The 24776-nt window shown below is 37.9% G+C and overlaps 1 protein-coding gene across 1 annotated transcript in view; it reads right to left on the minus strand.

The window, feature by feature from the left end:
• Nucleotides 1-24776, minus strand: part of KCTD9 (potassium channel tetramerization domain containing 9) — a 60943-nt gene that overhangs the window by 21739 nt on the left and 14428 nt on the right. The window contains exons 4-9 of the mRNA XM_060155709.1: nt 22266-22362; nt 21605-21663; nt 21272-21400; nt 12363-12430; nt 12179-12274; nt 11317-11466 (exon numbers count right to left, since the gene is read on the minus strand). Of these exons, the coding sequence (XP_060011692.1) occupies nt 11317-11466; nt 12179-12274; nt 12363-12430; nt 21272-21400; nt 21605-21663; nt 22266-22362 (599 nt within the window). The remainder of the gene's footprint in view (nt 1-11316; nt 11467-12178; nt 12275-12362; nt 12431-21271; nt 21401-21604; nt 21664-22265; nt 22363-24776) is intronic.

Consider the following 24776-nt stretch of genomic DNA (forward strand, 5'->3'; position numbering starts at 1 on the left):
CCACCAAACCAGCTTTACAACAAATGCTAAAGGATCTTCTCTAGGCAAGAAACACAAGAGAAGGAAAAGACCTATAATAATGAACCCAAAACAATTCAGAAAATGGGAATAGGAACATACATATCGATAATTACCTTAAATGTAAATGGACTAAATGCTCCCACCAAAAGACACAGATTAGCTGAATGGATACAAAAACAAGACCCTTATATATGCTGTCTACAAGAGACCCACTTCAGACCTAGAGACACATACAGACTGAAAGTAAGGGGATGGAAAAAGATATTCCATGCAAATGGAAGCCAAAAGAAAGCTGGAGTAGCAATTCTCATATCAGACAAAATAGACTTTAAAATAAGGACTATTAAAGGAGACAAAGAAGGACACTACATAATGATCAAGGGATCGATCCAAGAAGAAGATATAACAATTGTAAATATTTATGCACCCAACATAGGAGCACCTCAATATATAAGGCAAATACTAACAGCCATAAAAGGGGAAATCGACAGTAACACATTCATAGTAGGGGACTTAAACACCCCACTTTCACCAATGCACAGATCATCCAAAATGAAAATAAATCAGGAAACACAAGCTTTAAATGATACATTAAACAAGATGGACTTAATTGATATTTATAGGACACTCCATCCAAAAACAACAGAATACACATTTTTCTCAAGTGCTCATGGAACATTTTCCAGGATAGATCATATCTTGGGTCACAAATCAAGCCTTGGTAAATTTAAGAAAATTGAAATTGTATCAACTATCTTTTCTGACCACAACGCCATGAGACTAGATATCAATTACAGAAAAGATCTGTAAAAAATACAAACACATGGAGGCTAAACAATACACTACTTAATAATGAAGTGATCACTGAAGAAATCAAAGAGGAAATCAAAAAATACCTAGAAACAAATGACAATGGAGACACAACGACCCAAAACCTATGGGATGCAGCAAAAGCAGTTCTAAGGGGGAAGTTTATAGCAATACAAGCCCACCTTAAGAAGCAGGAAACATCTTGAATAAACAACCTAACCTTGCACCTCAAGCAATTAGAGAAAGAAGAACAAAAAAACCCCAAAGCTAGCAGAAGGAAAGAAATCATAAAAATCAGATCAGAAATAAATGAAAAAGAAATGAAGGAAACAATAGCAAAGATCAATAAAACTAAAACCTGGTTCTTTGAGAAGATAAACAAAATAGATAACCACTAGCCAGACTCATCAAGAAAAAAAGGGAGAAGACTCAAATCAATAGAATTAGAAATGAAAAAGGAGAGGTAACAACTGACACTGCAGAAATAAAAAAGATTATGAGAGATTACTACAAGCAACGCTATGCCAATAAAATGGACAACCTGGAGGAAATGGACAAATTCTCATACATGTACAACCTGCCAAGACTGAATCAGGAAGAAAAGGAAAATATGAACAGACCAATCACAAGCACTGAAATTGAAACTGTGATTAAAAAACTTCCAACAAACAAAAGCCCAGGACCAGATGGCTTCACAGGCGAATTCTATCAAACATTTAGAGAAGAGCTAACACCTATCCTTCTCAAACTCTTCCAAAATATAGCAGAGGGAGGAACACTCCCAAACTCATTCTACGAGGCCACCATCACCTGGATACCAAAACTAAACAAGGATGTCACAAAGAAAGAAAACTACAGGCCAATATCACTGATGAACATAGATGCAAAAATCCTCAACAAAATACTAGCAAACAGAATCCAACAGCACGTTAAAAGGATCATACACCATGATCAAGTGGGGTTTATACCAGGAATGCAAGGATTCTTCAATATACGCAAATCTATCAATGTGATAAACCATATTAACAAATTGAAGGAGAAAAACCATATGATCATCTCAATAGATGCAGAGAAAGCTTTTGACAAAATTCAACACCCATTTATGATAAAAACCCTGCAGAAAGTAGGCATAGAGGGAACTTTCCTCAACATAATAAAGGCCATATATGACAAGCCCACAGCAAACATCATGCTCAATGGTGAAAAACTGAAAGCATTTCCACTAAGATCAGGAACAAGACAAGGTTGCCCACTCTCACCACTCTTATTCAACATAGTTTTGGAAGTTTTAGCCACAGCAATCAGAGAAGAAAAGGAAATAAAAGGAATCCAAATCGGAAAAGAAGAAGTAAAGCTGTCACTGTTTGCAGATGACATGATCCTATACATAGAGAATCCTAAAGATGCTACCAGAAAACTACTAGAGCTAATCAATGAATTTGGTAAAGTAGCAGGATACAAAATTAATGCACAGAAATCTCTGGCATTCCTATATACTAATGATGAAAAATCTGAAAGTGAAATCAAGAAAACACTCCCATTTACCACTGCAACAAAAAGAATAAAATACCTAGAAATAAACCTATCTAAGGAGACAAAAGACCTGTATGCAGAAAATTATAAGACACTGATGAAAGAAATTAAAGATGATACAAATAGATGGAGAGACATACCATGTTCTTGGATTGGAAGAATCAACATTGTGAAAATGACTCTACTACCCAAAGCAATCTATAGATTCAATGCAATCCCTATCAAACTACCACTGGCATTTTTCACAGAACTAGAACAAAAAATTTTGCAATTTGTATGGAAACACAAAAGACCCCGAATAGCCAAAGCAATCTTGAGAACGAAAAAAGGAACTGGAGGAATCAGGCTCCCTGACTTCAGACTATACTACAAAGCTACAGTTATCAAGACGGTATGGTACTGGCACAAAAACAGAAAGATAGATCAATGGAACAGGATAGAAAGCCCAGAGATAAACCCACGCACATATGGACACCTTATCTTTGATAAAGGTGGCAGGAATGTACAGTGGAGAAAGGACAGCCTCTTCAATAAGTGGTGCTGGGAAAACTGGACAGGTACACGTAAAAGTATGAGATTAGATCACTCCCTAACACCATACACAAAAATAAGCTCAAAATGGATTAAAGACCTAAATGTAAGGCCAGAAACTATCAAACTCTTAGAGGAAAACATAGGCAGAACACTCTATGACATAAATCACAGCAAGATCCTTTCTGACCCACCTCCTAGAGTAATGGAAATAAAAACAAAAATAAACAAATGGGACCTAATGAAACTTCAAAGCTTTTGCACAGCAAAGAAAACCATAAACAAGACCAAAAGACAACCCTCAGAATGGGAGAAAATATTTGCAAATGAAGCAACCGACAAAGGATTAATCTCCAAAATTTACAAGCAGCTCATGCAGCTCAATAACAAAAAACCAAACAACCCAATCCAAAAATGGGCAGAAGACCTAAATAGACATTTCTCCAAAGAAGATATACAGACTGCCAACAAAGACATGAAAGAATGCTCAACATCATTAATCATTAGAGAAATGCAAATCAAAACTACAATGAGATATCATCTCACACCAGTCAGAATGGCCATCATCAAAAAATCTAGAAACAATAAATGCTGGAGAGGGTGTGGAGAAAAGGGAACACTTTTGCACTGCTGGTGGGAATGTGAATTGGTTCAGCCACTATGGAGAACAGTATGGAGGTTCCTTAAAAAACTACAAATAGAACTACCATATGACCCAGCAATCCCACTACTGGGCATATACCCTGAGAAAACCATAATTCAAAAAGAGTCATGTACCAAAATGTTCATTGCAGCTCTATTTACAATATCCCGGAGATGGAAACAACCTAAGTGCCCATCATCGTATGAACGGATAAAGAAGATGTGGCACATATATACAATGGAATATTACTCAGCCATAAAAAGAAACGAAATTGAGCTATTTGTAATGAGGTGGATAGACCTAGAGTCTGTCATACAGAGTGAAGTAAGTCAGAAAGAAAAAGACAAATACCGTATGCTAACACATATATATGGAATTTAAGAAAAAAAAAATGTCATGAAGAACCTAGGGGTAAGGCAGGAATAAAGACGCAGAGCTCCTAGAGAACGACTTGAGGTTATAGGGAGGGGGAAGGGTGAGCTGTGACAGGGCAAGAGAGAGTCATGGACATATACACACTAACAAATGTAGTAAGGTAGATAGCTAGTGGGAAGCAGCCGCATGGCACAGGGATATTGGCTCGGTGCTTTGTGACAGCCTGGAGGGGTGGGATAGGGAGGGTGGGAGGGAGGGAGATGCAAGAGGGAAGACATATGGGAACATATGTTTATGTATGACTGATTCACTTTGTTATAAAGCAGAAACTAACACACCATCGTTAAGCAATTATACCCCAATAAAGATGTTAAAAATAAATAAATAAAGTTTCAAAAAAGAAAGAAATAAATGAAACAGAAACAAGGAAAACAATAGCAAAGATCAATAAAACTAAAACCTGGTTCTTTGAGAAGATAAACAAAATTGATAAACCATTAGCCAGACTCATCAAGAAAAAGAGGGAGAGGACTCAAATCAATACAATTAGAAATGAAAAAGGAGAAGTTACAACAGACACCACAGATATACAAGGCATCCTAAGAGACAACCACAAGCAAATCTATGCCAATAAAATGGACAATCTGGAAGAAATGGACAAATTCTTAGAAAGGTATAACCTCCCAAGACTGAAACAGGAAGAAATAGAAAATATGAACAGACCAATCACAAGTAATGAAATTGAAACTGTGATTAAAAATCGTCCAACAAACAAAAGTCCAGGACCAGAATGCTTCACAGGTGAATTCTATCAAACATTTAGAGAAGAGCTAACACCCATGCTTGTCAAACTCTTCGAAAGAATTGCAGAGGAAGGAAAACTCCCAAACTCATTCTACAAGGCCACCATCACCCTGATACCAAAACCAGACAAAGATACTAAAAAAAAAGAAAATTACAGACCAATATCACTGATGAATATAGATCCAAAAATCCTCAACAAAATACTAGCAAACAGCATCCAACAACACATCCAACATTAAAAGGATCATACACCATGATCAAGTGGGATTTATCCCAGGGATGCAAGGATTCTTCAATATACGCAAATCAATCAATGTGATACACCATATTACCAAACTGAAGAATAAAATTCATATGATCATGTCAATAGATGCAGTAAAACCTTTTGACAAAATTCAACACCCATTTATGATAAAAACTCTCCAGAGAGTGGGCATAGAGGGAAACTACCTCAACATAATAAAGGCCATATATGACAAACCCACAGCAAACATCATTCTCAATGGTGAAAAACTGAAAGTGTTTCCTCTAAGATCAGGAACAAGACAAGGACGTCCACTCTCACCACTCTTATTCAACATAGTTTTGGAAGTCCTAGCCATGGCAATCAGAGAAGAAAAATAAATAAAAGGAATACAAATTGGAAAAGAAGGACTGTCACTGTTGGCAGATGACATGATACTATACATAAAGAATCCTAAATATGCCACCAGAAAACTACTAGAGCTAATAAATGAATTTGGTAAATTTGCAGGATACAAAACTAATGCACAGAAATCTCTTGCATTCCTATACACTCATAATGAAAAATCTGAAAGATAAATTAAGGAAACACTCCCATTTACCATTGCAACAAAAAGAGTAAAATACCTAGGAATAAACCTACTTAGGGAGACAAAAGACCTGTATGCAGAAAACTATAAGACACTGATGAAAGAAATTAAAGATATACAAAGAAATGGAGAGATATACCATGTTCTTGGATTGGAAGAATCAATACTGTCAAAATGACTATACTACCCAAAGGAACCTACAGATTGAATGCAATCCCTATCAAATTACGCACTGCATTTTTTACAGAACTAAAACAAAAAATCTTAAAATTTGTGTGGAGACACCAATGACCCCGAATAGCCAAAGCAGTCTTAAGGGAAAAAAATGGAGGTGGAGGAATCAGACTACCTGACTTCAGACTATATTACAAAGCTACAGTAATGAAGACAATATGGTACTGGCACAAAAACAGAAACATAGATCAATGGAACAAGATAGAAAGCCCAGAGATAAACCCACACACCTATGGTCAACTAATCTATGACAGAGGAAGCAAGGATATACAATGGCAAAAAGACAGTCTCTTCAATAAGTGGTGCTGTGAAAACTGGACAGCTACATGTAAAAGAATGAAATTAGAACACTCCCTAACACCATACAGAAAAATAAACTCAAAATGGATTAGAGACCTAAATGTAAGACTGGACAGTATAAAACTCTTAGAGGAAAACAGGAATAACACTCTTTGACATAAATCACAGCAAGATCGTTTTCGATCCACATCCTAGAGTAATGGTAATAAAAACAAAAAGAAACAAATGGGACCTAATGAAACTTAAAACCTTTTGCACAGCAAAGGAAACGATAAAGTAGATGAAAAGACAACCCTCACAATGGGAGAAAATATTTGCAAACGGATCAAAGGACAAAGGATTCATCTCCAAATATATAAGCAGCTCATGCAGCTCAATATTAAAGAAACAAACAACCCAATCCAAAAATGGGCAGAAGACCTAAATAGACATTTCTCCAAAGAAGATGTACAGATGTCCAAGAAGCACATGAAAAGCTCCTCAACATCACTAATTATTAGAGAAATACAAATCTTCAATGAGGTATCACCTCACACCAGTTAGAATGGGCATCATCAGAAAGTCTACAAACAACAAATTCTGGAGATGGAGTGAAGAAAAGGGAACCCTCTTGCACTGTTGGTGGGAATTTAAATTGATATAGCCACTATGGAAAACAGTATGGAAGTTCCTTAAAAAACTAAAAATAGAATTACCATATGACCCAGCAATTCCACTACTGGGTGTATACCCAGAGAAAACCATAATTCAAAAAGACACATGCACCCCAGTGTTCATTGCAGCACTATTTACAATAGCCAGGTCATGGAAGCAACCTAAATGCCCATCGACAGACGAATGGATAAAGAAGATTTGGTACATATATACAATGGAATATTACTCAGCCATAAAAAGGAATGAAACTGGGTCATTTGTAGAGATGTAGATGGATCTAGAGACTGTCATACAGAGTGAAGTCAGAAAGAGAAAAACAAATATCATAGATTAACGCATATATGTGGAACCTAGAAAAATGGTACAGATGAACCAGTTTGCAGGATAGAAATTGAGACACAGATGTAGAGAACAAATGTATGGACACCAAGGGGGGAAAGCGGTGGGGTGGTGGTGGTGGTGGTATGATGAATTGGGAGATTGGGATTGACATGTATACACTGATGTGTATAAAATGGATGAATAATAAGAACCTGCTCTATAAAAAAATACATTAAATTAAATCCAAAAGTAAAAACTTAAATTACATGCTTGCACTGAATTCACCTCACAAATATGCTGAGGAAAAGAAGCCAGACACACAAAAAGTATTTACTAAATGATTCCATTTATTAAATTTCAAAGATACATAGAACTCACCTATGGTGTTGTAAGAAGTCAGGATATTGGTTACCCTTGATTAGAAGGAGGACATGAGGGCTTCTGGGGTAATAGTCTGTTTCTTGATCTAGTGCTGACTTTATAAATGTGCTCACTTTGTGAACATTTATTGACTTATACATTTATAATTTGTGTGTTTTTCTGTGTTAATATTATGTTTCAATAAAGTCTGTGTTAAAAAGATTTAAAAAAATCAACATCCATTTATGATAAAAACTCTCCAAAAAGTGGGCAGAGGGAACCCAGTTCAACATAATAAAGCCCATATGTGACAAACCCACAGCTAACATCATACTCAATGGTGAAAAGCTGAAAGCACTTCCTTTAAGATCAGGAACAGGACAACGATATCCATTCTCACCACTTTTATTCAAAATAGTTTTGACATCCTAGCCACAGGAATCAGAGAAGAAAAAGAAAAAAAAAAAAAGAAATCCAAATTGAAAAAGAAGAAGTAAAACTATCACTGCTTGTAGATGATATGATACTATACATAGAAAATCCTAAAGAAGCTACCAGAAAACTGCTAGAGCTCTTCAATGAATTTGGTTAAGTTGCAGGATAGAAAATTAATACACAGGAACCTGTTGCATTTCTACACACTAACAATGAAAGATCAGAAAGAAAAATTAAGGAAACAATCCCATTTACCACTGCATCAAAAAGAATAAAATACCTAGAAATAAATTTACCTAAGGAGGTAAAAGACCTGCACTCCCAAAACTATAAGATGCTAATGAAAGAAATCGAAGATGATACAAATGGAAAGATATACTGTGTTCTTGAATTGGAAGAATCAATACTGTCAAGATGACCAGACTACCCAAGGCAATCTACAGATTCAATGCAATCCCTATCAAATTACCAGTAATGCCATTTTTCATAGAACTAGAACAAAAAAAATTTTTAATTTGTATGGAAACACAAAAGACCCCGAATAGCCAAAGCAATCTTGAGAAAGAAAACTGGAGATGGAGGAATCAGGCTCCCTGACTTCAGACTATAATACAAAGCTATAGTAACCAAAACAGGATGGTACTGGCACAAAAACAGAACTATAGATCAGTGGAACAGTATAGAAAGCCCAGAAATAAACCTACACACCTATGGTCAATTAATCTATGAGAAAGGTGCAAGAATATACAGTGGAGAAGACAGCCTCTTTACCATGGTGCTGGGAAATTGGGAAAGCTAGATGTAACAGAATGATACTAGAACATTCTCTAACACCATACACAAAAATAAGCTCAAGACTTCCCTGGGTACCCAGTGGTTAAGACTCCATGCTTCCATTGCAGGGGGCATGGGTTTGATCCCTGGTCTGGGAACTAAGATCCCTCAGGCCACGTGGTGTGGCCAAAAATAGAAACAACAAAAACAAAAACAAACAAACAAAAAACTCAAAATGGATTAAAGACCTAAATGTAGTACCGGATACTATAAAACCTAGCGGAAAACATAGGCAGAACACTCTGTGACATAAATTGCAGCAGTATCTTTTTAGATTTGTCTCCTAGAATAATGAAAACAAAAATAAACAAATGGGAACTAATTAAACTTAAAAGCTTTTGAACAGCAAAGGAAGCCATAAACAAAGCAAAAAGACAATCTACAGAATGGGAGAAAATTTGCAAATGATGCAACTGACAAGGGATTATCTCCAAAATATACAAACAGCTCTTGCGGCTCAATATCAAAAAAACAAACAATGCAATCAAAAAATGGGCAAAAGATCTAAACAGACATTTCTCCAAAGAAGACATACAGATGGCCAAAAAGCACATGAAAAGATGCTCAACACTGCTAATTATTAGAGAAATGCAAATCAAAACTACAGTGAGGTATCACCTCACACTGGTCAGAATGGCTGTTATCGAAAAGTCTACAAATAATGTTGGAGAGGGGTTAGGAAAAGGAACCCTCCTACACTGTTGGTAGGAATGGAAATTGGTACAGCAACTATGGAGAACAGTATGGAGGCTCCTTAAAAAACTAAAAAGAGAGCTACCATATCATCCAGCAATCCCACTCCTGGGCACGTATCCGGAGAAAACCATAATTTGAAAAGACACATGCACCCCAATGTTAACTGCAGCACTATTTACAACAGCCAAGACATGGAAGCAAACTAAATGTCCATGGACAGATTAATGGATAAAGAAGATGTGGTGTATATATATACATATATACATATATATATATATATATATATATATACACACACACACCATGGAATATTATTCAGTCATGAAAAAAGAATGAAATAATTCCATTTGCAGCAATATAGGTGGACCTAGAGATTATCATACTAAGTGAAGTAAGCCAGACAGAGAAAGATAAATATATGATATTGCTTATATGTGGAATGTAAAAAAACAGAAAGATACAAATGAACTTATTTCCAAAACAGGAGGAGACTCACAGACATAGGAAAAAAATGTGTGGTTACCAAATGGGGGAAAAGGGGATGGGAAGAGGGATAAATTAGGAGGTTGGGATTAACATATACATATTACTATATGCAAAATAGATAACCAACGAGGACCTACTGTATAGCACAGGGAATTATACTCAGTATTTTGTAATAACCTATAAGGGAAGAGAATCTGAAAAAGACTGTATATATATGTATATATGTATACATACACACAAACACACACACACATATATGTAACTGAATCACTGTGCTGTACACCTGAAACTAACATGACATTGTAAATCAACTACACATCAATAAAAAAATCATACATATATATATAATATATACACATGTATATTATATATACATATTGGCCTTCACATCAATTATACAATGTGGGTAGAACAAGCATTCAAAGATAAGAAAATTATGGTTCAGGCTCACAGTAATGCTATAATTAAATAGAACTCAAAACCATTTGTATTCAATGATCCAATCTGTCTTATCTTTTTTTTTTTATTCCTTAACAGAAACCAACAAAGCTGCCTCTCAGCATTTCATATTTAAAAATTAGGTCCTTCAGATTTTTCCTTTGTACTGTTAGTGTTTTGCTTATTTTGCCATTTATTTGATCCTTCATCATAAGATGGAACAAGGAAATGTGTTGGCATATTCTGTTATTAGATCCAAGTTTCATGGAAAAATACACTGCAGCTAAGGAACAAAACCAACATTATAAAATTCAATAAACATTTATTCAGTGACTACTAAAGGCAAGGTACTATATTAGGTGTTATTAACTCAAAAGGCACACAGACATGGTCCTTGATATTAAGGAACTGAAAGTTCTTAGAAATTAGATTTCACGGCTGGTTTTACATATATCTTCTAACCTCAAATTAGCACAGGTAACTGCTACACAAATACATGCATATACATATGTACACACACACATACATACACATACATATATGTAAACACATATGAATAGAGGTAGAGAGCCACTGAGATGCTAACTTATACAGATTGCTGTATACCATGTTTATTTAAAAATAACTGCCACATATTCCCTGGAGCAATAACATTTTCCTATTCCAGAAATGAACCTGAATAGAAAAATGCAAAGATACTTTCCAGTTTTACCCTATTAATTCATTGAAAATAGAAGTCCTGATAAATAGAGTGTTGAGGAGATCAGGATCTAATTTCAAGATTTCATTTCTTATTAGTTGCTATACTTTTCAGACCTATGTTTAATAAAGGATACCAAAGTTGCAAAACCAACCCATTTCACTTTCAGAACCTTCAGTTTTATCATCAACTTAGTAAATTATCTGTTTGCAAGTAAAAGCTCCAATAAGGGACAGATATAATTTCTGCTCTGAGTGTTCAATAGACTAAAAATTTAATTTTCTTTTGTAACCAAAAATGATTCTTACGTCAAGCACTGATCCAGAGAGGTCAGCTCGTTCAAGATTTGCACAGCAGAGATTAGCGTGGGCAAGATTGCAGCGGCTTAAATTGGCCATTTTGAAGTTAATGTATCGAAGGTCCAAACGAGAAAGATCAGCACCACTGAAGTTTAAACCCTAAAATTAAAAAACACAAACTGTCACAATATTTAAACCATCTGTTGTATATTCAATTACAATAGCTAACCACCATGTGTTTTAGAAGTAATTGGCAGTTCCGTCATTTGGAGTTCGTTACATGATCAAATGGAACTGAGATACATAAAATTAGTGTCCTTAACGGGTTCTTAAAGGAACTCAACTTACATATAACACTAGAATGCATCCTGGCAATGCCTCATTTATGTGCAGAAGTTTCTAAAGAGAGATCTCTGCTGGCCACATACCCGTTGATAAGTATTATTTTTTTATTAAACCTGATTGTACTTAAATTATTTTATTAATTCAATAATTCAAGATCGTTTTTTTTTTTAAAGTGAGTATTGTGGTTTTTAAAATCATTAGTGCTATAATACATAAAAGTAAAAGTATCTTCCACTGATTAACCATACATAACAACTGTACAATTGACTTTTTATTTTTATTGCTGCAATTCCTATGCATTACTCAAAAACTGCTGCATGAGGCATAATTAGACAATAAAAAAGATTATTACATCTCTTTTTCTGTCTAACCATTTTGGGACTAAATCAATGCTATGACCCATAAGTAAAATATATCTTTCATGAAAAAAGAAAACAAGGCAACAGAAAAATTCCCAGAAGAATTTAAAACTTTACTCACAGATTTGCCTACACGAATAACTCATATAAAAGTCTGCTTTAATTACCTGGCAACGCAATTCTGATTTGGTTGGAGTGGCTAGCAGAAATCGCACAAATTCCTTTCGAGATATTGGTGAATGATCTTCTGGTGGTTGAGAATTCTTGAAAAGCATATTGACAGATCAGTGGAGCATTTTGGGAGATAGCTACAATACATGTAATACTTGGCTAATGTAAAAAGAGTCTTACCTTTATTGCCACTTCTAGGTGTTCAATCAATGAGTCAATACCAAAAAATCTTGCTTCTTCTAACACACCTATCATAATAAAAACAATTTGACTTTTATTGAATGCTATTCATTTTAATATTTATAGAATCATTTATAAAAAAATCTATAAAGTTAAATTCTCACTACAGAAGTGAAATACAAGTAGGCTATCCATCAATATAGAAAAAAAATAACTAATGTTTAGAACATATATATGTATATATAGAATATTTAAAAATATTTGTAAACAAAGTTTTTCTAAATAGTTTACATACAGCAAAAGAAAGAAGACTCATGAATTAGAATGAAAGCTTTCCATATTACGAAATTATTTCTGAAAATTAAATAGGCCACAGACAAAAAAATCCTAACATCATACATTCCTAAAATAACTGACATAGTGATTTGTAAACCCAATAATAAATGATTAGTTCACCTAATCTTAACATTTCATTGACTTTTAAAAAAATATTTATTTTTGGCTGCATTGGGTTTTTGTTGCGTGCAGGCTTCCTCTAGTTGCGGCAAGCAGGGACTACTCTTCGTTGCGATGTGCTGGCTTCTCGTTGCAGTGGTGTCTCTTGTTGTGCAGCATGGGCTCTAAGCATGCTCAGCAGTTGTGGCACATGGGCTCAGTAGTTGTGGCTCGTGGGCTCTACAGTACAGGCTCAGTAGTTGCAGCGTACAGACTTAGTTGCTCCGTGGCATGTGGGATCTTCCTGGACCAGGGCTCAAACCCGTGTCCCCTGCATTGGCAGGCAGATTCTTAACCACTGCTCCACCAGGGAAGGCCTTCATTGACTTATTATTTTTTAATATACTTAACATAGTCAGAGTACCATGTTTTTTTTTTTTTAAGATAAATTTATTTAATTAATATATTTATTTTTGGCTGTGATGGATCTTTGTTGCTGCGTGCGGGCTTTCTCTAGTTGCTAAGAGCGGGGGTTACTCTTTGTTGTGGTGCATGGGCTTCTCATTGCGGTGGCTTCTCTTGTTGTGGAGCACAGGCTCTAGGCACGCGGGCTTCAGTAGTTGTGGTTTGCAGGCTGTAGAGTGCAGGCTCATAGTTGTGGTGCATGGGCTTCGATGCTCCGCGGCATGTGGGATCTTCCTGGACCAGGGCTCGAACCTGTGTCCCCTGAATTGGCAGGCGGATTCTTAACCACTGCGCCAGCAGGGAAGCCCCTTGAGTTTGTGAATGAAGCAGATCTGAATCGGTTTGTCAGAGATCTTTTAGTTACTGAATCAGAATATTACAGAAGTGTATAAATGTAAGAGAGCTTCGAAACCAAAGTCAGCAGTATAATTCAGAAACCTTTCTTATAGGAAAATCATTAAATAAAGGATTTCCAGGGCGCTCACACAAGATGGCAGAATAGAAGGATGTGGAGCTCACCTCCTCCCACAAATACATCAAATATACATCTACATCTGGAACAATTCTCACAGAATACCCTCTGAATGCTGGCAGAATATCTCAAACACCCAAAATCGCATGAAAGATCTCCTCATAACCAGGTAGTACAAGAATTTAAAAAAAAAGGCATTGGGATGGAACTTGCATATCTGGGAGGGAGTTGTGAAAGAGAAAAGTTGCCCGCAACCTGGAAAGCCTCTTCACAGGTGGGGAGATCAGCCAGGACAGAAATGGAGCTTTAGAGGCTCAAAGCAAAGCGCAGCAGACAGTTTATGGCAGGCAGATCAGAGAGAGACCTGCACAGATGGTCCGGGTCACTGCCCTGTGCTCCCCAGCCTGAGATGTGCAACCGCTGGTGTGGGCAGGAGCTCAGTTCTGAAACTTGGGTTTCAGAGGACAGACCAGGGAGAGGACCAGGGTTGGCTGCTCAGAGAAAGCCTGAAGGGGCTGGAGCATGGTATGGGCTGCAACCAGGGGTGTATGTAGAAGAAGCCCAGGCCCACCATAGAAGCAAAGCCCTTTTGTTAAGGAGCATGGAAGGGAGGGACAGGCCTGTAGCAGCCTCTTTCTCCACACACTTTCAGCTGACTCAGCGCTACCTGTAGGAGCTCTGGGAGCATGCCAGCGGGCTGCCCACATGCAGAGGCGGGGCTGAAATCTGAGCCCTCTGCCCACTGCTGCGCAGATCTACCCCACAGCCACTGGCTTTGTATACTCAGCGCCTGCAGGACATCCAAGTAGACAATGGGTGCTCCCGTGGCTGGGACCAGTCTGGCCTCAGCAGCTATGTGGTTTGTGGGTGCATGCATGCAGAGGCTGGGCTGGAGTCTGCGCTGCTTCAATAGCTCCAACAGCAGCTTCAGGTGTGTGACTACTGTGGTCCTGCTACCTCACTTCAGTGGATCATTGCCAGCAGACCTATGCTGGTAACTTTGTGAACACAGCGTCTGAGGGACACCAGAGCTTACTGCCTGCATTCTCACGGTTGAGGTGAGACAGAGCGCAGTGCCAACAACAGTGTACTTTGTGAGCCCACACAATGGGTGACGGATGACAGCACAGAATGCACTCCCTGGTGGAGAGCTCTGGAGGAGGAATACTCAGGGGCTCCTCTCCCTGGGCATACTCCAATCCCAACTACCTCACACCACAGCTCAGAAATGGATCTGGGGCTTCTACTGCAATAACTAGGGAGCAGACCCTGCCACTGAGAGGGCTGTGACAACCACAGAGCAAAGAGGAGGCCCCACTCAACATCCAGTGTAGCCTTTGGTCACCACAACGTCAGTCACACCCCCTATCAAGGGGATAATGGCCAGCACACACTGAGGAAAGAGGTGGCAGGTATACATCCGGAAAACAGACCTTGCACCAAAAATTTTAAACCCACATAAGCTACACGGGGACACTTCCACATACTAATAGCCCTCCAAGACCACAGTAGATAATTGTTTGTCATAAACTCATAGAGTAAGAGAAATATAAGTAAAATGAAGAAGCAGAGGAACACACCCAGAAAAGATCAAGAGAATTCCCCAGAAAGAACAAACAATGAAACAGATCTGCTCAGTCTTATAGACAGTGAGTTCAAAAAAAAGATAATGAAAATATTGAAGGAACTAAGAAAGGTTATCAATACAAATGTAGATTACTGTAAAAGGAACTAGAAAGTGTAAAGAGGAGCCAAGGAAAATGAGAAAACTCATTCGCCGAGATGAAAGCTGAACTAAAGGCAATGAGTAACAGGTTGAATAATGCAGAAGAATAAATAAGTGATCTGGAAGACAGAACAATGGAAATCCCCCAGTCAGAACAGCAGACAGAAAGCCAAATGGAAAAAAAAAAATTGAAAGCAATTTAAAAGACCTATGGGATAATGTGAAGTGTACCAATCTACACATAACAGGCATCCCAGAAGGAGAAGAAAGAGAAAAGGGGATTGAAAATGTATGTGAAGAAATTATGGCTGAAAACATCCCAAACTTAACGAAGGAAACAGATACACAAGTACAGGAAGTACAGAGGGTCCCAAACAAGATGAACCCAAACAGATCTATACCAAGATATACTATAATTAAAATGGTAAAAGTTAAAGAGAGGATTCTAAAGGCAGCAAGAGAAAAAACAAAGGGATAATTACAAGGGAACCCCCATAAGGCTATCAGCTGATTTCTTTACAGAAATGTTGCAGTCCACAAAGGAGCTGCAAGATATATTCAAAGTACTTAAAGGGAAAAATCTGCAACCTAGGATACTCTACCCAGCTAGATCAACACTTAGAATAGAAGGAGAAAGAATTTCTCAGACAAGCGAAAACTAAAGGAATAGAGCAATACTAAATCTATCCCTAAAAGAAATATTGAAAGGTCTTTTCTAAGTAGAAAAGAAGAATCTAGAGGAAAAGGAAAATCACAATTGGAAAGTAAATCACATAAATAAGCCAGTATGCAAATTTTTAAAAAATAATAATAAAATAATTTTTTTGTGAAAGTGATGATAACCACAATGAACAGCAAAAGGATAAACATGAAGATGTAAAAGAGGACATCAAAATCATAAAAAGTGGGGGAAGAGAGTAAGAAAATGTAGGTTATCTTTTAGAATGTGTTTGAGGTTATACCACTATAGATTCTAAAGCAAGTACATATAGGAAGGGGTTAATATACTCGAAAAACAGGGGGACCACAAATCAAAGATATACAATAGATGCACAAAAACAAAAGGAAGAGAACACAAGCATAATACAAAAGGAAATCATCGAACGATGAAAGGAAAAACAAGAAGAAAAAAGAACAAAGAGGAAATACAAAAATCAACTGGAAAACAAGCTCTACAATAGCAATACTTATCTATCAAAAGTTACCTTAAACGTCAATGGACTAAACGCTCCAATCAAAAGACACAGAGTGGCAGAGTGGATTAAAAAAACAAGAGCCTACAGAAGATGGTGGGGGGGGGAGGACGCGGAGTTCATGTCTCCCCACAACTAAGACGCCTGCCAGATGCTGGTGGGGGACCTCAATGCCCAAGGAGATAGGAGGAACCCCCGAGTGACCAGGTAGGAACATGGGGGGAGTAAGGGGGGAGGAGAAATGAAGGCCAGACAGGACCGGCACCCCTGAGGGGTGACTTGGAAGGGGGGGAGGGGTTCCCATGCCTGGAGGGACCCTCAGGGGCTCGGAGAATCAGGTGTTTCCCCTGCCCAATTGGCCAGGAAGCATGTAGGTCTCCCAGGCAGGGTCCTCAACCCTCCAAGGCACCCTCTGGGCCATGCTGTTTGTAGGGGCGTAGGAGGGAGGCAGGGGTGTTGGAAAAGGGGAGAGGTGGATGCGGGAGGGGCCCTCTGTGATAGGAGGACCAGGGGAGGCACGGAGGTTGTTTCACGCACTCACTTGTGCCTGGGAAGCCTACTGGGCTGTCGGGCCTGGTCCTCCATTTTCCTGGGCCCCCTTCTCTCCCAGGCCCCTTCTGGCCTCATGAGTCCTAGGGGCATGGGAGGGAGAAGGGGGAAAGAGGAGAGGTGGACAGTGGTGGGGGGAACCCTCAAGGACCAGAGGATCAGGGAGGTGTGGCGGGTGTTTCCCAAGACCACTCAGCCTAGGAGACCGGCTGGAGTCCCAGGCCAGGTCCCCCACCCTCTGAGGCCCCCTCTGTGCCACGCTGGTCCTGGGAGCGTAGGAGGGAGGCAGGAGGTGGGAAGGGGAGGAGAGGAGGACGGGGCAAGGGATGCTTCGGGGCTGGAGGATCAGGGGAAGCAACCCAGGCGTTTCCCCTGCCCACTCAGCTCCAGGAAGCCTGTTGGGCTTCCGGGTCTGGTCCCTTGCCTTCTGGGGCCACTGCTAGCCGCGTGGGTGCTGTGGACATGGGAGGGAGAAGAAGAGAGGCCAATGGGGAGGGGCCCTCTGGGACTTCCCCCACCCACTTGGGCTCAGTGAGCATGCTGGGGTCCTGGACCTGGTCGTCTGCCCTCCAGGGCCAGAGGCACTCCTGGGCCCCTCCTGCTGTGTTGAGTCTAAGACCCTGCCCCAGGGCCTTTTCTGGCCCTGTGGGTCCTAAGCATAGGCCCCGTCCACCGCCTAAACCACACCCCGACCTAAGCCCCGCCCCCCCCACAAACAAGGCCTTTTCTGGCATTTTCCCCCCCTCCTCTTTATTACTACTATGGTCCTGTTTTACCTTCCAGTTGTTGTTTCATCTATATTTTTATTTTTTCATTCTTTCTAAGATAGCTGTTAGTTTTCTAATCTTATTATTTACTCTTTCTTACTGTTCTGCTCCTTTTTTTCTTTTGTCTTTTTGGCACCTCGCACGGCTTGCAAGATCTTGGTTCATGAGCTGGGGGTCAGGCCAGAGTTCCTGCAGTGGGAGCTCCGAGTCTGAACCACTGGACTAACAGAGAACCTCAGACCCCAGGGAATATTCATAGGAGTGAGGTCTCCCAGAGGTCCTCATGTCGGGACCAAGACTCACCTCTACCCAACCACCTACAAATGCCAGTGCTGGAAGCCTCAGGCCAAACAACCAGAACACAATCCCACCCATCAAAACAAAAACAAAATGAGTTGACAAAAAATTATGTCGCAGATGAAGAAGGTAAAAACCTACAAGACCAAATAAATGAAGAGGAAACAGGCAATCTACCTGAAAAAGAATTCACAGTAATGATAGTAAAGATGATCCAGAATCTCGGAAACAGAATTGGAGGCACAGATTGAGAAAATAGAAGAAATGTTTAGCAAAGATCTAAAGAACTAAAGAACAAACAAACAGAGATGAACAATGCAATAACTGAAAAGAAAAATACACTAGAAGGAATCAAACAGAATAACTGAGGCAGAAGAACGAATGAGTGAGCTGGAAGATGGAATGGTGGAAATAACTGCGGAGGAGCACAATAAAGAAAAAAGAATGAAAAGAATTGAAGACAATATCAGAAACCTCTGGGACAACACTAAACAAGCGGACATTCAAATTAGAGGGCTCCCAGATGAAGAAGAAAAAAAGAAAGGGTCTGAGAAAACATTTGAAGAGATTATAGTTGAAAAATTCCTTAACATGGGAAAGGAAATAGTCACCAAGTCCAGGAAGTGCAGAGACTCCCATACAGGAAAAACCAGAGGAGAAACGCACCAAGACACATATTAATCAAACTAACAAAAATTAAATTCAAAGAAAAAATATTAAAAGCAGCAAGGGAAAAACAAAAAATAACATGCAAAGGAATCCCCATAAGGTTACCAGCTGATTTTTCAGCAGAAACTCTGCAGGCCAGGAAGGAGTGGCAGGATATACTTAAAATGGTGAAAGAGAAAAACCTAAAACCAAGATTACTCTACCTAGCAAGCATCTCATTCAGATTTGACGGAGAAATCAAAAGCTTTACAGACAAGCAAAAGCTAAGAGAATTCAGCACCACCAAACCAGCTTTACAACAAATGCTAAAGAAAATTCTCTAGGTGGAAACACAAGAGAAGAAAAGGACCCACAAAAACAAACCCAAAGCAATTAAGAAAATGGTAAGAGGAACATACATATCGATAATAATCTTGAATGTAAATGGATTAAATGGCCCAACCAAAAGACACAGACTGGCTGAATGGATACAAAAACAAGACCCATATATATGCTGTCTACAAGAGACCCACTTCAGACCTAGGGACACATACAGACTGAAAGTGAAGGGATGGAAAAAGATACTCCATGTAAATGGAAATCAAAAGAAAGCCGGAGTAGCAATACTTCTATCAGATATAATAGACCTTAAAATAAAGACTGTTACAAGAGATAAGGAAAGACACTACATAATGATCAAGGGATCAATCCAAGAAGAAGGTATAACAATTATAAACATTTATGCACCCAACATAGGAGCACCTCAATACATAAGACAAACACTAACAGCCATAAAAGGGGAAATCGACAGTAACACAATAATGGTAGGAGACTTTAACACCCACTTTCACGAATGGACAGATCAATGCAAATGAAAATAAATAAGGAAAGACAAGCTTTAAATGACACAACAGACCAGATAGATTTGATTGATATCTACAGGGCATTCCACCTGAAAGTGGCAAAATACACTTTCTTCTTAAGTGCACACAGAACATTCTCCAGGACAGATCACACCTTGGGTCACAAATCAAGCCTAGGAAAATTTAAGAAAATTGAAATATCAAGCATCTTTTCTGACCACACGCTATGAGATTGGAAATCAATTACATGAAAAAAACTGTTAAAAACACAAATACATGGAGTCTAAACAGTGTGCTACTAAATAACCAAGAGATCACTGAAGAAATCCAAGAAGAAATAAATGCATAGAAACAAACGACAACGAAAACATGACGACCCAAAACCTATGGGATGCAGCAAAAGCAGTTCTAAGAGGGAAGTTTATAGAATTCAATCTCACCTAAAGAAAAAAAAAAACAAACTAACCTTACACCTAAAGCAACCAGAGAAAGAAGAACAAAGAAAACCCAAAGTCAGTAGAAGGAAAGAAACCATAAAGATCAGAGCAGAAATAAATGAAATAGAAAAAAGGAAAACAATAGCAATGATAAATAAAACTAAAAGTTGGTTCTTTGAGCAGATAAACAAAATTGATAAACCCTTAGCCAGACTCATCAAGAAAAAAAAAGTGAGAGGATGCAAATCAGTAAAATTAGAAATGAAAAAGGAGAAATCACAACTGACACCGCAGAAATACAAAGGACTGTAAGAGACTACTACAAACAATTATATGCCAACAAAATGGACAACCACAAAGAAATGGACAAATTCTTGGAAAGGTACAATTTTCTAAGACTGAACCAGGAAGAATCAGAAAATATAAACAGACCTATCACAAGTAATGATGAAACTGTAATTAAAAATCTTCCAACGGGGCTTCCCTGGTGGCACAGTGGTTAAGAATCTGCCTTCCAATGCAAGGGACACAGGTTCAAGCCCTGGCCTGGGAAGATTCCACATGCTGCAGAGCAGTTGTGGCCCATGCGCCACAACTACTGAGCCCACGTGCCACAACTACTGAGGCCCACGCACCTAGAGCCCATGCTCCGCAACAAGAGAAGCCACCGCAATGAGAAACCTGCACACCACAACGAAGAGTAACCCCCGCTCGCTGCAACTAGAGAAAGCCCACATGCAGCAACGAAGACCCAGAGCAGCCAAAAATAAATAAAATTTTTTTTAAAAAATTTACAAAAACAACAAAATCCCTTAGCGTCCTTACTGATGAAATCTAAATCTATTTAGAATCTAAAATCGGAATGTATGGGGTAGATGTATACCTGAAAGACTATCTACCTGTGTAGATATATGAGTGTATATTTACACTCATATGCATGTAAAAACATTTAGTTTTAAAAATGGAAAAGATACTTTTACTTTATGAAAATATACATTACTAAGTGAAAAGAAAATACAAATCCTAAAAAGTGTGAGGAATTACACTGAAAACTCACCCAATAAATTAATCCCATCGTTTACAATGAGCTGTCCGTGACGCAAGTAGTTCAAAATGGGTTCAAAGTACTCAGGACTTCGGTCAATTAAGAAAGCTCCTCTATGATCTTGCTTATTTCCCCACACACCTGTGGGACCATTAAAATGAAGAAAGCCCCCCCATAAACAAAAAACAAAGTTAGAAATTTATAGAAGGAAAACTGCATAACATACCAGTAAGTTTTCACTCTTGTAAAAATTACTTATTCCATTAAAAAGTACAGAAGGACAGGAGTTATAAAGTCAATACAACTACAAACAGATCACACAAAATGTGATCTCACTGCACTCACCTTTGTCCTTAAACATGTGGGCCAGCATACTGTCAGGTTCTTTATTCACTAAAGTGCTCCTAAGAATTCAGGGAAAAAAATTGATTTCTCCATTTGTCTTTATAAACAAACATATTTAAGTCAAGAGTATACTTGATCCCAGCTGCTCTCTCAAAAAGATGCATGCTATAACCTGGGAGGAGTGATGCTGGGAAACAAAAATGTGCAGTAAGTTGCCATTTATCAAAATCTCTTCTCATCTGGCACTTCCTTTGATTTAAATATTGATTTCATTGCCTTTAATTTCAATGCTGATCTATCCTTCTAGCAAGCTACTGTATAACAATTTTCTTGATCGAAATTTACATTTTTCTTATGCCTTTAGTATAAGCAGTTGTAGTCTACAAATTTCAATACTGTTAATTTTTTACTTGTGTTGCATGTATATTACTCAATATTTTAAAAGCATATTCTAAAAACAGTAAATTCATGCTTTTCATGCTTCCTCTGGAATGACTTGTGAACCATTTTCTACTCTTAGAAAAAATTTTCTAAATATTGGCTTCAAATCACATAGTATATTTAAGCAGCACTGGAATATCTTCTAAGGACATCAGCAAACTGAAGGAAAGAACCAACAGTACATAGTACCCACTCAACACACACATACACGTGCACCTACCGTGTGGTTGTAAAGTACCGCCCTCCAACATTTAATGTTAGCCAGTCTGTGTGAGATCCTGACAACACTTCCGGTACTTTAGAATCTGTCTGAGGGTCTAGAGATGACATGTAGAAAAAATAAACATTAAGTTGGGGGGGGGTTTGGGGAAGGTGGCAATAGTATAATATTTTAAACTAAAACACACACATAAAAGCATGCCAGAGCTACTAGGACAGCAAGCCCTATACCCACAGACAGTATCTAAAACAAAACTAGGTGATAAGGTATCCCGCCAACACCGACAACTAGAAGAGAAGCATGGCATCAACATCCTTGACAGAAGAAGCATCCTTGACAGAAACAACAGGGTATGTGATGATAAGAATTCCAAAGTAGCCCATAAATACTCACTTCAAAACTCAGCAAGTCTACTTGAGAACAGCCGAATGGAAGTGGGAGGGGTGTGCCCACTCCAACCATGGGTGATTCAAGCAGTCTGCAGTAAGATCTGAAGAGGCTGAAAACGAACTCTCAAAACCCACCCAGCCAAAGCTCCCACCTAGGACAAAGTCCCACACTGAGGATAAGATGTTGGGAAAAGAATCCAAGTTGAACAGAACAGAGACAACAGAGACAAAAGGAAAAGGAGTCCAGATAAAAGTCAAAAAAGGTCAAGCAGAACCAAAATATATTAGAAGGTGACTTCCATATTTTTTAATACTTCATAAAAACAACATAAAAGGGACACCTAGAGCCATGAAATTACAAAAACTTTCCTAAGTCGGCTCCCTTCTCAAGTTAAGGAAAACTAATTTCATGTAAAAATGAGCAACAGAAAATCCCATACAAGATTATTAAAAGAATAGGAAGAATTACATCCCTATAGATAATGAAAATATGCCAGAAAGAAATGGCCACAAAATAGGTAAACTATAATATTCCAAATATGCTAAAAGAAGTAAATAATACAAGGTATGAAAAAGCAACATAAACCAGAATCACAAAATTCAGAAATGAGGCAAGAGAACTCTGGAGAGAATTAGAAATAAAAACCATTTCAGAAATGAAGATTAAACTAGAAGAAACACAGGAGTGAAAGAACACCACAGATAATGCCTTAAGGAAAATAAAAATTGAAAAGAGGAAAGCTTTAAAAATCAAGAAGAAATGAAGAAAGAGATGAAAAAGATTTAACAGAAGATTTCAAATATAGAAGACAAGTGTAGAAGATCCAACACATATACAATAGGAGTCCTGAAAGGAGAAAATCAAAGCATGGTAACAAAATAAATACATAAAGTTCAAGAAAACTTATCTGAAATTTAAAAAAAAAAAAAAGATGTGAAACTACATATTGAAAGGGCCCACCACATAACTGAGAGATTCAACCCAGAACAGCTCAGAATACCCAGAAATAGTATACTAAAATTTATCAATTTAAAAGTACAGTAAATCAATTTAAAGTACAGTAAAATTACTGTAAAGAAAGAGAATAATCCTTTGGGTGAGCTAGGAAAAATAATCACTTATGAAAGATCAGATTTTTTTTTGACACCAAACTCTATGTCAGAAAAAAAATGCAGTAACATATTTAAGATATTTAAAGAAAAATAATATGAACCAAGGATTTTTTAACAACTTAATTGAGGTATAATTGAAATACAATAAACTACATATCATTAAAGTTTGAAATTTGTTCAGTTCTGACATATGATTTTATGACCAGTCAAACTGACTTTCAGGTATAGAAGCCACATGCAAGATGTCAGAGAATATAGTTCTCACAAGTTCTTTATAAAGAATCTGCTAGAGAACAAGTTTCAGACAACCACTTGAGGCATCAGTTTAAGGACTGGAGGAGTAAAACTAAGTGATGGTTTTAAGGGAGAGAGTATAGTATACAATGGTGTGTGTGTATATGTGTGTATGTATATAGTATATAATAATAATATTTGACAATGGATAAACAATACGATTATTTTTTAAGTAAGGAAAGAAAGGAATGAGCATATTAAAAAAATGTTTAACTGTCTTCAGTAGTCACATTGGTATTCAAAGTATTGGGATTATTATTGAAACTTTTATGTGTATTTTGTGTAGGATGAAGGAAATGAGTAATTATGTGACATTACAATTCCATCACTCCCTATGTCCTTGGAAACCAGGATTACTGATATGCAAGAAAGGAGACATAGATGTAAGATAGAAGATGTTAAATAAAAATCTTATAATCCTAATATAAACCAAAGTATTAGTATGAACCCATGAGATATTTTATCTATTTATATGTTATATGTGATATAAAGCTTTATATCATATAATATTTATTATATATGAATTTTATCCTCTAGCTAGCCATGTATTTCCAACTCTGTTCACCAAAAAGCCTAGTAATCATGACGAACCCAGTAGCAGCGAGCCTCCCCAGCACCCAGGTTGGGTCTTAAAATGACATTTGCCACTAAAAGAAATCAAGGCTTCCAAGAAAAAAACCACTGATTTGGGTTTAGGACAAGAGAAGTATAAGAT

The sequence above is a fragment of the Lagenorhynchus albirostris genome, chromosome 7 (genome assembly GCF_949774975.1).
Source record: "Lagenorhynchus albirostris chromosome 7, mLagAlb1.1, whole genome shotgun sequence".
NCBI lineage: Eukaryota > Metazoa > Chordata > Mammalia > Artiodactyla > Delphinidae > Lagenorhynchus > Lagenorhynchus albirostris.